The sequence below is a fragment of the Macaca thibetana genome, chromosome 8 (genome assembly GCF_024542745.1).
Source record: "Macaca thibetana thibetana isolate TM-01 chromosome 8, ASM2454274v1, whole genome shotgun sequence".
Lineage (NCBI taxonomy): Eukaryota > Metazoa > Chordata > Mammalia > Primates > Cercopithecidae > Macaca > Macaca thibetana.
In genome coordinates, this window is record NC_065585.1 from 133,988,647 (window position 1) to 134,004,358 (window position 15,712).

The window sequence follows — 15,712 nt, forward strand, 5'->3', positions numbered from 1 at the left end:
CTAAGTACATGGAGAATGGCTGTTCACTAGGAGCATACACAGGCCATGTCTTCTCCATCTCAGATATTCCTGCTAATTTTGGGCATGGTCAGCCTGCTTTATTCAAACCACCTTCAAAAGGCCTCAGTTTCTACTAAGTACTCATGGCTTGGAAGGGTAACACAAAACCAGGAACATAAATCTGTACTTCAAAACTCAACAGTGATTTTTGTATTTTCTCCCCTAGTGTGGCACGTGTTAGTCTTCCCAAATTAGCTATTACTCCTTGAGGGCAATGACCATGTCAAACCTATAGTTTCCATTCCCCACAGCGATGATGACCAAATAGGCACTAAGAGCTGGTTGACTATTTGGGAGAATAACATCTAGATGATTACATATCAATGCCATTTGTTATCTCACAGCCTGATTATATTAATAACATCTGTAAGGTGACAAGTAAGTCTTTTACGTGCATCATAAATGCCACCATCTTCTTTGGGTCGTCAGAATCCTCTAAGATCCTTATGTGCGGGCAGTTTGGATAAGAATGTGTTTGACTACAGCTTCATTGAATTATTTTAATATAATGGAAGCCTATCCATTACTGTTAAACTCTACTGCCATCTACTGTTCATATAATAAAATAACACATTGTGCTCTCAATCCCCCAACCCCACCTCTATGCTCTATTCTTTACAATTGAATTTTTGCTTTCCTAGGATCTCAAGGGTCTTCTATGCTTTGAGCTTCAACACAAGTAGATGTAATTTTTAAATAGTTTTGTTATAACAATCCAGCATGATATTGACAATTTTCTTTCGTGGGCAAAAAAGTTCATGGTGTTACAGAAAAGTAAACATTCTTAACTTAATGAAACCATGATCTTTTCATGTGCCTCCCCCCACATAAAGAAACTAAAAGAAAAAGGTAATGTAATTACTGAAAAAATGCATCCCCACCTCTAGCAGATATCACTAAATTGGACATCTCTGTCGGACACATTCCATTCAGAGTGTGACCCTCATCCTTCAAGGTCCTGTTTTCAAAGGATACCTTCTCCATAAAACCTTCTCTGATTCTTCACTCTGGAATTAAATTATTCATTCCACAACTGGTAATTGTTATAACTTATCCACATAAAGGAAGAAAGTCCGAAATTCCAGTTTAAGAAAATAACTTTATAAATCATCCCCCTCATCTTCCCTACTCTGTTGGTTCCTGTTTTTAGACTGGACTCTCAGGTGTAACAATATTATTGTTACTGGTGGAGAGTACTGTCTACAAATCATCCAGGTTCTTGGCATTTTGAACAAGAATTGGACAAAACACACAAAAAAATCAACAAAAAAATGAAGCAACAAAAGCATAGATTTATTGAAACAAAAGTACACTCCACAGAGTGGGAGCAAGCTCGTGCAAGTGGCTCAAGAGTGCAGGTTACAGAATTTTCTGGGGTTTATTTTTATTTTTTTGAGGCAGAGTCTTGTTCTGTCACCCAGGCTGGAGTGCAGTGGCACAATCTTGGCTCACGACAACCTCCACCTCCCAGGTTCAAGCAATTCTCCTGCCTCAGCCTCCCCACTAGCTGGGATTACAGGCACACGCCACACCTGGCTAATTTTTGTATTTTTAGTAGAGACGGGGTTTCACCATGTTGGTTGGCCAGGCTAGTCTGGAACTCCTAACCTCGTGATCTACCCACCTCGGCCTCCCAAAGTGCTGGGATTACAGGCGTGAGCCATCGTGCAGCATGGGGTTTAAATCCCTCTGGAGGTTTCCCATTGGTTACTTAGTTACACCCTATGTAAATGAAGGAGTAGCCCTTGACAAGTCTGATTGGTCATGGGAGGTGACCAATCAGAGGCTGAAGTGAAGGAAGTTACAAAGTTGCACATGAAGACTTGGCCTGCAACCAGTCTGATTGGTTGTGGGAGAGGACCAATCAGAGGTACTTTCCGTTTTTCATTTGCAGTGCAGTGCTATGGCAGTAGCATCTGATCCTTTTGTTACATTGGTGTGGAGAGGTGGGGTTTCCCTTCCGATTCTGTTCTAGGAAGTCAGTGAGAATCGGCGGTAGATTCCCTGCCTCCAGACCCTATTCTGCCTCATTTCCCCACTGGGAGACATGATCCCCACAAATCTTTATGGGAGGCAGAGGGACCAATGGTCTTTCTTCTGTAACTGCTTCATGCTGACTTGGGGTGTGGTCCCTACCTATTTCGGATCATGGAACACTCACCCTACTGTCTAGTGGAGACAGGGTAACTTCTTGATGGGCAGGAGTGGTGTCTTCACCTGGACCTGGAAACCTTGTTGCATGATCATCTGAAGCTTGATTGCCTCTAGGCGAGAGGAAATGAATTCGGTTAACCGATTTAACAAACATGGTCCAAAAAACCAAGGCAAGTATAATGATTAATAACGAGCCCACCAGAGGAAGGACCCATGAACCCCTAGTTAGCATTTTTGACCAGGAGGACCATGACTTGGACAGCTGTTGTCGTATCTTAGAAGCCTGGTCAGCTAATTTCCGGGTGGCATCCCTTACTAACTCTAATTGGTTGACATAGAAACAGCATTCTTCCTCTAGAAAGAGACATAAGCCACCTTTTCCAGCAGTTAGGAGATCCAGTCCCCTTCTATTTTGTAAAGCAACTGCTGCCAAGGAGTCTGTTTGAGTTTGTGTTGTGACAGTACTTTGGGCAATGTCATCCAAGCTTTCCACAAAATCCTTGGAAAGTGTTGGTAACAGTATAGGGAAGTTGCAAGCCCACTAACTCCCGTTCCTACTCCCACTGTTATTCCTAGCCCAACCAAAAGGCGTTTGAGTTGGATGGCTCATTTGTGTCTGGCGGTTGCAGTTAAAGGTATAATAAGGGATTGGTTGTTGAGAGCGCTCTCTCTTTCGTGTGCGCTCTCTCGCGCTCTCTCTTTCTACATATATATAGAGAGAGTAAATAAATAAATATATATATATTTATTTATTTTGAGACAATCTCCCTCTGTCACCCAGGCTGGAAGCAGTGGCTCAGTCTTCGCTCACTGCAACCTCCGTCTCCAGGGTTCAAGCGATTCTTCTGTCTCAGTCTCCCGAGTAGCTGGGATTACAGGTGTGCGCCACCATGCCCAGCTAATTTTTGTATTTTTAGAAGAAACAGGGTTTCACCATGTTGGCCAGGCTGGTCTCAAACTCCTGACCTGAGGTGATCCGCCTGCCTCAGCCTCCCAAAGTGCTAGGATTACTGGCGTGAGCCACTGTGCCCGGCTGGGAGTTATATTGAATTCGGAGGCTAAAAACCAAGTGTACAGGTTCCAGTCCAAGTGGCTGGTAAATGTAGTAGGAACTGGTGCCGCACAGGGAAAAGGCTCCTTTTTTTCCAAGACAAAAATTGTTTTCCATGGTGAACATGTGGGTAAGTTGGTTGTTTTCACTTTCCCAAGTGGTTAAGTTTCCTGCTAAAGTGGCCAAGGGAAAATGTGAACCCAGCTAGTGGGCCCACCTTCACAGTACTTAGACTGTGTATCCTTTAAAATGCCCTTAACTAGGGATGATTTGCATGAAAAGCATACAGGTTTTCTAAGTGATGCAGTGTGGTTAACTGCATAGCTTACATGATTGTGTGAGGGTTAATTTCTAGGGTGTGGTTGCACTAATGCCTTCAAGGTTCCCAGGGCCTGAACAGAATTTTGGCCTCTTTCAATACAAAGTGGCATCTGGAATTTTAGCTCTGTGCATGTTGATATTGGGCCGCCAGTGATTTTCTGTGGGAATGCAACCTCAAAAAGGTTGCTCTGATAGGACTGGAGAGGGTTTACTGCTCATCTTGTCATTTTAACTTTTGTCATTTCCATATTTTTGAAGTCTTATAAGTCGTCCAGATTCATTAATTCAAAGGGGGTTCCTCCCTGGTAGTTGGAATGATAGGTCATTTTTTTCAAGGGCCCAGGACTGGGCTGGGATTGGGATGGCAGTATATCTAGATGAAGATGGAGATAAACAAAGCCAACAGTCCTTTGCCAGAGCTGAGCTGGTGATATTTAACAATCTTTGCATTAAATTTAAAGTTCTTAATAAATACCCAGAATTGATTAATTGCCAGAGGGGTAAAGTGAAGCTCTGTTGTAAAAGAAAGCTGATTCTACGTATCCATGATCTCAGTATCCAAAGGCTGTGTGTGACCATTATGGAACAAAAAAATACTTATTTGCTATTTTGTGCGACAGAATGGGAACTTCAGGGTGTGGATACCTATGCTGTCAGGAATGCTAGTTATAAAAATGAATTAAAACACCTCATATATTACAAAAGAAGTGATTCCATCTATTTGGACGAAAGCAATTAAACTGCAAAAATACAAAAAAAAGGCAACTATTATCCAGTCTACAGTAACTATGCCACAAAGACACCAAGGAAAGTTGGTAGGCATTTACCTATCTCACTTACGACAGTTCTAAAAAGTGTTTTATTTTAAGAAGGGAACATGTTAAGAAGGGCAAAATCAAAAGCATGGACAAGTGTTGGATGAGCTGATGAGGTTGTGGCAATTTACTTCGTGAATACTGTGAGATTTTGTCCTGTGCTTCGGTACTAGATGGTGAGGATTTAAAAGGTCAATGAAGTCACAGCAGACCAGCACTCAAACATATTTCTCTTCTATTTCCTATTTTTGAATAAAAATGTCAGTTTCAAGTGGGCGGTGGGAAAGGAACACGCAAAGGAGTAATTATTTGAATACATTTTTGGCGCAACGTGGGTGTCTGACGCTGAGGCTGTGCAGTGGTGACCAATGCACCCATGCGCTGGGTTTCACAGGTGCAGATCGAAGTCCATGCTCTGCTGCAGATTGACTGGGTGACCGCCATCAACTCAAGTGACTTACTCTTCTGTGCATCGCATCTACATCTATTTGGGTTCCTCTCACAGGTATTCCTGTCTTGCTCCAGGTCACACTTCGTGGCGCGGCCCTCACGGGGAGTCAGTGGCGTGGCCCTGTGTCCCTCCCTGACCCCTGGAGGATTCCCTAAGGTCACAGTCACCGCCTCATCCCATACTTGCCATCTCTTCAGGGCTAATGCATAACAATTGTCACAATTTACAGCAGCCCCACGCTCTGAAGAGCTTCTGGAGGGGGTACTACTCAAGCGGAGGGAGACAAGACAGGGACCTCCTCCCATCGTCCCCTCTTAACGGGCCTCTTCTGATAAGGAATATTTGTAGATGGGTGAGAAGGGCAGCGGGAGGGCGTGAAGGTAAAGACAAGTTTTTTTTTTCTCATAGGAACCCAAATCTTCTGGTCTGGCTGTGTTTCCGGAGGCATTTCCAGAGGACCTAGAGAGGACCGACTTCTGGCTGCGCCTTCCGCGTCTTCCGAGTTTGGAGACCTGCTGCTTCCGCCCGGAGTTGCTGTGGGCTCCAACTGCGAGCAGCCACTTCCGCCAGGAGTCCCTAGCGGCCAGGGCGTGTAAGTGGGTCCTGAAGCGGCTTCGTCCTACTGCCCGCCGCGTGCCCACGCGGGACCCGAAGCCCAGCGGCAGCGGCGGTCCCTGGGCCTGTGGAGAGGCGTTCTCTGTGGCCGAGTCCTGGGCCTGGGGGACGGGGCGGTGCGGGAGAGGCGCCCGGGCCTAGCCCAGCCCCAGCGCCTGTCTCCTTGCCGCTGGTGCCGGTGGCTGCAGGCCTCGCCGCGCCCGCCCAGCCTGGGGCGGGCCCAGCCTCACCGCCCGGCCCGCCCCGCCCCAAGGGCCAGCCCCGCGCCGGGTGTTTCCGCTCCTCTCCCTGCGGCGGGATAACCGCCTCGCACCTGCCGGGCTCGGTTCCCTGGCTCCGGCCGTGGGGGGAGCATGGAGTTTGCGGAGCTGATTAAGACCCCGCGGGTGGACAATGTGGTGCTGCACCGGCCTTTCTACCCGGCTGTCGAGGGCACCCTGTGCCTGACGGGCCACCACTTGATCCTGTCCTCCCGGCAGGACAACACGGAGGAGCTGTGGCTCCTTCATTCAAACATCGACGCCATCGACAAGCGGTGAGTGCCTGCCCCACCCCAGCTCCGCAGGGAGCCGGGGATCCCCTGTGGGCGCCCCGGGAAACACTTCCTGGCGTTTTCCGCGCATCCTGCCGCCCAGCTGGCCGGCAGGATGAGCCCTCTGTGGCCTAGAATCAGGATTTACCTGGCAGAAACCCGTCCAGATGGAGGATCTGGTTTCCATTAAACCTGGATGGAGTTCTCAGGGTTATCGTGTGGCTGGTATCATCCTGATGATCTGGTTCGTAACACCATTTGGGTGGATTTTCGGCATTGTCTTTATAAATTTCTTCTTCTTGCCCCATCATATTCCTTGAATCGGTATTGTCAATCAGAGTTTATGAAGTTGTGATTGGATGTGATTTAGGCAAGTGTTTACCATTTTTGAGGAAAAGTCAACTGATTATAAAGTTATGAGTGTCTACATGCCTCAGAACCATTTTTTAATTTCTGAAATATGTTCAGTTTATTATGTTTCTTACCTTCTGGGTCATCAATTTCATTTTCACTAAGGGAGGTTCTGATGTCTTCTCTTCATCTTTACTCAGTTCTGCTTGCTGAAAGAACAAGGTTGGCTCTCAAGGAAAGGCATGGACCAATTAACCTCTTTTTCCTTTTTGTACTCCAGACTTTATCTTTCCAAGCAGTGCCTCGAAGTCAAAAAGTTATACTTTCATCTGCAGTCAAAATGTCCATCTCCTTAGTGGCTTCTCTCTAGCCAGGAGAGGGCAAACTGATTATCCAGTTTACACGGAAGTAGAAATGAATGACGACAACGTTTATTGCCTCACAGGATAATTTGGATTTTAGGAAGATTCCTAGAGAGGATATGCCTTAAAATAATAATTCCCTTTTTTTTGTTGTTGCCCTTGCTGGAGTGCAGTGGCAAATCCCGAGTAGCTGGGATTACAGGTGTCCGCCGGTACACTCGGCTAATTTTTGTATTTTTTAGTAGAGATGGGGTTTCACCATATTGGCCAGGCTGGTCTCGAACTCCTGACCTCGCAATCCTCCTGCCTTGCCCTCCCACAGTTCTGGGATTGCAGACGTGAGCCCCCGCGCCCGGCCCTAAATAATAATTTCTAATGGTAGAATTGCAGGAAGTTTGGGTGAAGCAGTGGTAGATTGATTTGAGCAGGGGGCTCTTATTAGTCTCCTCAAGCCACCTTTTGCTGTATAAAGTCTTCAGTGGGCCCGGCGCGGTGGCTCACGCCTGTAATCCCAGCACTTTGGGAGGCAGAGGCGGGCGGATCACCTGAGGTCAGGAGTTTGAGACCAGCCTGACCAACATGATGAAACCCCATCTCTGCTAAAAATACAAAAAATTAACCGGGCGTGGTGGCAGGCGCCTGTAATCCCAGCTACTCAGCTACTCAGGAGGCTGCGGTGGAAGAATCGCTTGAACCTTGAGACAGAGGTTGCAGTGAGCCGAGATCGCGCCACTGCACTCCTTCCTTTGCAACAAGAGCAAAACTCCATCTCAAAAAAAAAAAAAAAGGCTTCAGTGGTCTCTCATTGAAAATCTAAACTCCTCACAGTCATTCATGGCGTTCTGTGTCCCAGCCCTAGTCTACTTTCTCACTTTATTTCTTGCCATTTCTTTCAACGAGCCCTTCTTGCACTTCCTTTCATGAACCTTTTTACCAGCCAGTCCTCACCATTTACTGGTGCTGGTATATGTCCTGTATTCCGTCATCTGTGTATTTTATTGACTTCTTCCTTCTGCTGGAATGCCTTGCCTCTCCCAAGTTTGTTAAACATTTGCCAAATGCCTTTATGTTCTGGACATTTTGTGAGGCACTTAAGACACCAAGATGAATAAAATATATCACAGTTCTTGTCTTTCAGGAGTTCACATGGCAATGAGCCTGTTACCCGTCTATGAGTATTCAGTTTAACCATTTCGACCGCTACCTCCTTCACAGATTCTTCTGTTAATTCCACAACTGGAATTCATTTTCATCTCCTTCGAAACTTCTAACTGTGGCTTGGGCATATAGACGCATAGGAAATAAAAGAAGGATTGACCGCTGAATGGTTCAGTGATGCCATTGAATACAAATGAGTAGTCTCTCCGTGACCATCAACTGCCTTTCCTTTCTTATTTACCTTTTATTGTGTTTACTTTTCGCTCATTCCTTTCGTCCTGTTTACCTTGCGTTTACAAGGTGCTGGGCTTTGTAGTGCATGAAGAAGAAGCAGATGAGCCATGGACCTTTGAATCTGTTGGGAGAGAATGACGAACTTGCACACATTTATCCTTTTCCTGGGAAGCAGTGTGGTGTAGTGGAAAGAGTATAGGGGAGGCATCACATCAGAGTTTGTTCAATTGCTGCTTTCAAGAAATCTTCACATCCACCTGTTTTCCATGTGTACTGTCTAGCTGTGCGGCTGCGGTGGTGACTAAGACAAGCTGCTTAGGTACTGGCCGGGGAGATGGACAATCAAGCAAGTCCAGAAATAAATACGTATAATGATGTCAGGTAATAAGTGCCAGGAAGGAAAATAACGGAAGATGAGAGGATGAAGAGCACCGGGAGGCATTTTCTTTGGAAAGGATTTCAGAGAAGGCAGGTGACATCTGACTAGAGACTGGAATGAAACGAGGAAGCTAGAAATGTGAATATCTGGGGGAAGAGCATTCCAGCCGGAGGGAACAGTGAATGCAAAGACTTGAGATGGGGAACATGCTTGGCATGTGCAGGGAAGAGCAAAGAGGCCAGTGTGGCTGCAGGGCAGGAACAGAGGGTACAGGAAGTCGATGGTAGAGATGGTGGCTGGAGGGATAAGTGTGGCCAGACCGTGGAGGGCCTGCAGGCCACAGTGGTTTTCATGAGAGACCTGGGAGAGGCAAAAGCTAGGAAGCAGCAGCTGATAGACGTTTCAGAAGACAATTATGGCTGCTGGCAGAAAGTGAGTTATACAGGGGCAAGACTGGAAGCAGCAGGCCCAGCTAGGAGAGTAGAGTAGTTCACATAAAAGATGGTGGTAGGCTGGGTGCGGTGGCTCATGCCTGTAATCCCAGTATTTTGGGAGGCTGAGGCAGACAGATCACCCTGAGGTCAGGAGTTCAAGACCAGCCTGACCAGTATGGTGAAACCTCATCTCTACTCAAAATACATAAAATAACTGGGTGTGGTGGTGCACGCCTGTGATCCCAGCTACTCAGGAGGCTGAGGCAGGAGAATCACTTGAGCCTGGGAGGCTGAGGTTGCAGTGAACCGAGATTGTGCCACTGAACTCCAACCTGGGTGACAGGGTGAGACCCCGTCTCAGAAAAAAAAATAAAAATAAAAATTAAAAAAACAGTAGTGTAGTCACAAGGAATCTGATTTGGGATGTGTTTTTGAAAGTGGAGCTGCCTTGCCTTGCTAGTGAATTGTAAATAAGGTGAGAGAGAAAGTCATTAAGGATGACTCCTTCAGTTCTGCCTCTTTACTACACAAGTGCCTTTGGGCAAACTACTTAACCTCCTAGAAATTTATGTTTGAATAATGCTTTACAAGTCTATGGAAAACTTTCATATACACAGCTTACATCATTTTGTTTGATCCTTTCAACATACAAGGTTGTATATAAGTTTTACAGTTATACCTGTTTTTTTTTTTTTTTTTTTTTTTTTTTTTTTTAATGGACCTCAGAAAATTGAGTTACTCCTACTCGGTTGATGACTCATCGTTTTCATGATTGATTCCTTAAAAGGTTTCCTCTGTTGTTTATTTTCTTCATCTCTAATTTTCACTCCCGTTTCCTGCCTCATCCACAATCCCTGTAGGCAACCATGTTAGTTGTTGCTATAAAATAGATAGCACTGTTGTGTATGGGTGCGTGCACACATGCACGTGTGAGTTTAATTTGCCTAACTGGGATTATGTTGTAGATCTTGTTCTGCTGCTTAATATGTTGATGCAATACTCTTTCAAGATCTCTTTATGTTGCTGAGTGTACAGCCATTTCACTGCTTCTGACAGCAGCACAGAATTCCAAAGTATCTAAAAGAACTTCCTTAACAGACCTTTTAGGTAACCTCCAACTCCCTGCTATCACAAACAACTCTGGTAAACATACTCATCCATGTCCCCTTATGTAGTCTTGTGCCATAATTCCTCTGGGACTGCACCTAGGATGGGATGGAGCCATAAAGTAGGTGCATATCTCATTTCACAAACTAATTGCTTTCCAGAATGACAATTGAAGATTGCCTTCCCACGATGGTGCAGGAGAGGGTACCTCTTCTCTACTTTCTTGCCAACATTTGGTATTGTCTTTCTAATTTTTCCCGTCTGAAGATTGTGAAATAGTTACTGCTTTGTTTTAATTGGAATTTCATTACTTTTTAGTGAGTTTAATTATCTTTATATATGTTTGTGAGCAATATACTTAAAATTATTTTTCCTTTCTGTGAATTGCCTAATTTCGGTGGTCTACTTTTAAGCATTGGGTTTATTGTCTTTCTCATGTTGATTTGCGTGGGTTCCTTGTATACTCTGGGTATTTGTTCTTCATTTAGGCAGTACGAATGTCTTCTAGTGTGTCACCCATCTGTTATTTTTTTCTGTGGTGTCCTTTGTTGAACAGAAGTCTTTAATTTTAAAGTAAAACTTGCCAATGTTTTGCTTTATGATGTATGGCTTGTCTTAAGAACTCCTTCCCTGTCCCCAAATCACCAGGATGTTCTCCTACATATTCTTCCATTATAGCTTCATAGTTTTACTATTCATTTTTAGGTCTTTAATTCATTTGGATTCTATCTTTGTTTCAAGTGTGATAAGAACCTATTTTTCTCCATAGAGCAAGCCAGTTTTCTTAATCCCATCACCTGACAACCCAACCTTGGCTGGTTTATGTCAAGTTATCCTATATGTGCGGGTCTATTTCTGAGCTCTCTGTCATAATCCATTGGTTTATTAATCTGTTCTTTTGTCATCATCATACTCTCTTTCCTTCTGTGGCTTTGTGATGTGTCCAAAAATCAGATAGTGCTAGTTGCTCCACTTTCCTTTTTTTTTTTTTTTTAAAGTTGACAACTGTGTTTTGACCTTTATGTTTCCATGCAATTTTGGAAAGCTTGCTATATTCAAGGGATTTTTAAAAGTCTTTATTTAATGGTAATTGAAGAGTCACAGGCAGTTGCAAAAATTGCACATAGAGGTTTTAGAATCGTCCACTCAGCTTCCCCTAATGGTGACTTTCACTCTCATCCCTGTGAAGAGACCACCAAACAGGCTTTGTGTGAGCAACAAGGCTGTTTATCTCACCTGGGTGCTGGCGAGCTGAGTCTGAAGAGAGTCAGCGAGGCAGATGGGGGATAGGGGTGTTTTATAAAATGTGGGTGGGTAGTGGAAAATTACAGTCAAAGGGGGTTGTTCTCTGGCGGGCAGGGGCGGGGGTCACAAGGTGCCCAGTGGGGGAGCTTTTGAGCCAGGATGAGCCAGGAGAGGGAATTTCACAAGGTGATATCATCAGTTAAGGCAGGGACCCGCCATTTTCACTTCTTTTGTGGTGGAATGTCATCAGTTAAGGCAGGAACAGGGCATTTTCACTTCTTTTGTGATTCTTTAGTTACTTCAGGCCATCTGGATGTATATGTGCAGGTCACAGGGGATATGATGGCTTAGCTTGGGCTCAGAGGCCTGACAGTGACATGTTTTACAACTGTAGTGTAATCAAAATGAGAACAAAATAGGACATTCACACTGGTGCAGTACTATTCACTAGACCACAGACTTTATGCAGTTTTCATAGGATTATTAAAAAATGAATTGTTTTGGATTTATAGATTAATTGGAGTCAAATTGACATCTTGACATCCATGAACAATATTAAATTATTCAGATCTTCCTTTAAGTCTCGTAATGGAGCTTTAAGATGGTGTGTATGCTAGGTGCTGTACTAGGAGCTGAGGATATAGAAATTAATCAAACATGGCTTCTACCTGAAAAAGCTAAGAACCATTATGAGAAATAAACATATAAACTAGAAAGTTTAATAAAGTATTTTAAATGCTATGATGGGGTATATACAGGGCATGGGTGGGACAATAAGGAGAAAAATAGAACTGAATCTGACAATTGATGTGAATCGTAGGAATTTTGTGGAGCTCTTATGCTTTTAAAACATATTTTTCTAGGCCCACTGTTCTAAAAGTAACTGACTAGAAACATTGAATAAATGAACGGAGAATACCTTAGTAGTTTATAGCATATTTGTTCTGACATAAAGTAACAATTATTTTTAACTCCTCTAGTCATTCATTGTACTTTATAACAACTAAATAAAACCTGCCAAACAAAACAAAATTCACCTTACAAAATGAGTTAGTATGACAAGCATAGATGATATGGAAATTTACAAGAGAATAACCATATGTCTTGTACATTTTTTTTTCTTTTTTTACTGATAATTTGGTTATGGTGTGTCTTTCACTTCCAGCTGAAGCAGAATGACAGTGATTTTTAAAACAGCTTTATTGAGGTACAGTCAACATGTAACACACTATATATATTTGAAGTGTAAACTTTGATGTGTTCTGATGTATATACACACCCTGAAACTGTCACCGTAAGTTCAAGATAATGAATTTATCACCCCCAAAAGTTTTCTGGTACCCTTTTGTAATCCTTTCCTTCTTTTCTTTTCCAAGTAGTCACAGATGAGTTTGCATTATCTAGAAATTTATGTCAATACATCATAAATCATGCAGTACTCTCTTTTGAGATTTGTCCATGTTGTATATATCAATAGTTCATTCTTTTTATTGCTGAGTACCAGGCATCCAGTGTGTAGTATTCCATAGTTCATTTATTCTCCTGGTGATGGAAATGTGGGTTGTTTCCAGTTTGAGGCTGTTAAATAAAGTTGTTATTAATATTCTTATGCAAGTCTTTGTATGAACATGTGGTTTCTTTTCTCTTGGGTGGCAAGCCATTTACTTGCCAGTGGAATGGCTGGATCAGATGTAGATATGTGTTTTATTTTTTAAGAAGCTGCCCCAACTGTTTTCCAAAGTGCTTGTACCTACAGTTTTACATTCCTATGAGCAGTGTGTAAGAGTTCTAGTTCCTTCACATTCTTGTCAGCATTTGCTATGGTCTGTCTTTTAAATTTTAGCAATTCCAGTAGATGTTAAGTGTTATCTTATTGTGGCTTAAATTTGCATTTCCCTTTGACTAGTGGTGTAGAGCATCTTTTCATATGCTTATTTGCCATCCATATGTCTTTTTTTTTGGCTAAGTGACCATCCATATGTTTTGCCCATTTGTAATAGATTATTTGCTTTCTTATTGAGTTTTGAGAGTGTATGTTTGTATGTACATACACAGTCATGTGATTTATTGTATGTATGATGGTAGTCCCATAAGATTATACTGGACCTGAAAAGTTTCTCTTGCCCAGTGATGTTGTGTTTGTGGTGATGCTGCTATAAACAAACCTGGGCTGCCAGTTACACAACAATATAGCACATACAATTGCATACATCACATAATATTTGTAAATGACCATAAATGACTTTGTTACTGGTTTATGAATTTACTCTACTATACTTTTTATTGTTATTTTAGAGTATACTCCTTCTACTTCTAAAAAGAATGTTAACTGTAAAATGGCTTCAGGCAAGTCCTTCAAGAGTTATCCAGAAGGCATTATCATCATAGGAGATGACATCTCCGTGTATAATATTAATATTTCCCCTGAAGACCTTCCAGTGAGGCAAGATGTGGAGATGGAAGACAGTGACATTGATGATCCTGATGCTGTGTAGGCCTAGGCTAATGTGTGTGTTTGTGTCTTAGGTTTTAACAAGAAAGTTTACCCCGCAAAATTTTTTAATCGAAAAAATCTTATACAATGAGGATATAAAGAAGGAAAATATTTTTATATAGCTGTATGGTGTGTTTGTATTTTCAGCTTAGTGTTATTTCAAAAGAGACAAAACATTAGAGTTTAAAAAGTTTATAAAGTAGAAAAGTTACAGTAAAGTAAGGTTAATTTATTATTGAAGAAAGAAACATTTGAACAATAAATTTAGTGTAGCCTGTTGCTGAAGTCTTCAGCAGCCTACAGGAATGCCCCGTGGCTTACCTTTTCATGCCCTTGAACTCTGTGTTTCAGAGAGCAGACGTTTTACATTTTGAACATGTCCAGTTTGTCAGTTTGTTCTTTTATGGATTGGGATTTTAGTGTCTTGTCTAAGAAACTGTTGCCTCACCTAAGTTCACAAATATTTTCTCTCATGTTTTCTTCTAGCAGTTTTCTAGCTTTAAGTTTTACATTTAGATAAGAGATCCCATTTTGAGTTAGTTTTTGTATATGGTTCATGGTTATAGATTCAAATTCTAAAAAAAAAAAAAAGCTATCCAATGGTTCCAGCACCTTTCGTTGAAAAGACTGACCTGTCTTCAATTGAATTGTCTTTGTATCTTTGTTCACGTGTAAGTGGATCTATTTCTGGACTCTTTTTTTTCTGTTCAGTTGATCCGTTTATCATCATGTCATTTTTACACTGTCTTAATTAATGTAGCTTTATAGTAAGCCTTGAAATTATGTAGTGTTAGCCATAAAACTTTGCTCTTATTCAAAGTTGTTTTGGCTATTTGAAGACAATTGCATTACCATATGAATTTTAGAATCACCTTTTCAGTTTCTATATGAAAGTCTGCTGTGATTTTGTTTGGAATTATGTTGTATCACTAGATGAATTTGGGGGAGAATTGACAATAAAAAGAACATTCTGGGTACATTACACAGTCGTCGTCTGCAAATAAAGATAGTTTTACTTCTTCCTTTTTAATCCTTTTTTATTCTTTTTACCTTACTGCACTAGCTATAACCTTCAGTTACAATGTTGAATAGAAGTGATAAGAGTGAACATCTTTGTGTTATTCATAATTTTAGAGAAAAATAATTCAATCCTTCACCATTACATGTGCTATTAGATTTAGGGTTTTTTATTTTTATTTATTTATTTTTTTGGGGGGGGGTTTGTAAATGCCCTTATCAGGTTGAGGAAGTTCCCTTCTGTTTCAAGTTTGCTGAGAAATTTTTGGGTTTTCACGTTTTTAAATCAGAAATGGATGTTAGATTTTTTTCAAATACTTTTACTTTTTTTTTTTTTTTTTGAGACAGAGTCTCACTCTGTCACCCAGACTGGAGTGCAGTGGCTCAATCTCAACTCACTGCAACCTCTGCCTCCTGGGTTCAAGCAATTCTCTTGCCTCAGCCTCCTGAGTAGCTGGGACTACAGGCACATACCATCACGCCTGGCTAATTTTTTGTATTTTTAGTAGAGATGGAATTTCACCGTGTTAGCCAGGATGGTCTCGATCTCCTGACCTTGTGATTAGCCTGCCTCGGCCTCCCAAACTGCTGGGATTACAAGCGTGAGCCACGGCACCGGGCCCTTTTATTTTTTATAAATTGATACATAGTATGTATCACTTGGAAGTAAGTGATACCTGAAGTGAACTATTTTCCTATGCTCCAGAAATATCTCTCTACAAACACTTAACACATTAGTTACAGATCTTTTTCCTATTCTTTGAAATAAGGCCCCAAATAATCTCCATCAAAACAATTAGCCTGATGGGAATTACTTTGTATATTTGAAATTGAAAAAAAGACATATATTTTAAGTAATGTATGGCTCACATTTTAATGATGCAGCCTTGCTGCTTCCTTAATTAGACTAATTGAGGAGAAGAAAGTTAATG

The 15,712-nt window shown here is 42.1% G+C and overlaps 1 protein-coding gene across 1 annotated transcript in view; it reads left to right on the forward strand.

Moving 5' to 3' along the window:
• The first annotated feature begins 4,424 nt into the window (after nt 1-4,424).
• Nucleotides 4,425-15,712, forward strand: part of MTMR9 (myotubularin related protein 9) — a 44,502-nt gene continuing 33,214 nt past the window's right edge. Inside the window, exon 1 of the mRNA XM_050801087.1 lies at nt 4,425-6,002. Within this exon, the coding sequence (XP_050657044.1) occupies nt 5,821-6,002 (182 nt within the window). The 5' untranslated portion in view covers nt 4,425-5,820. The remainder of the gene's footprint in view (nt 6,003-15,712) is intronic.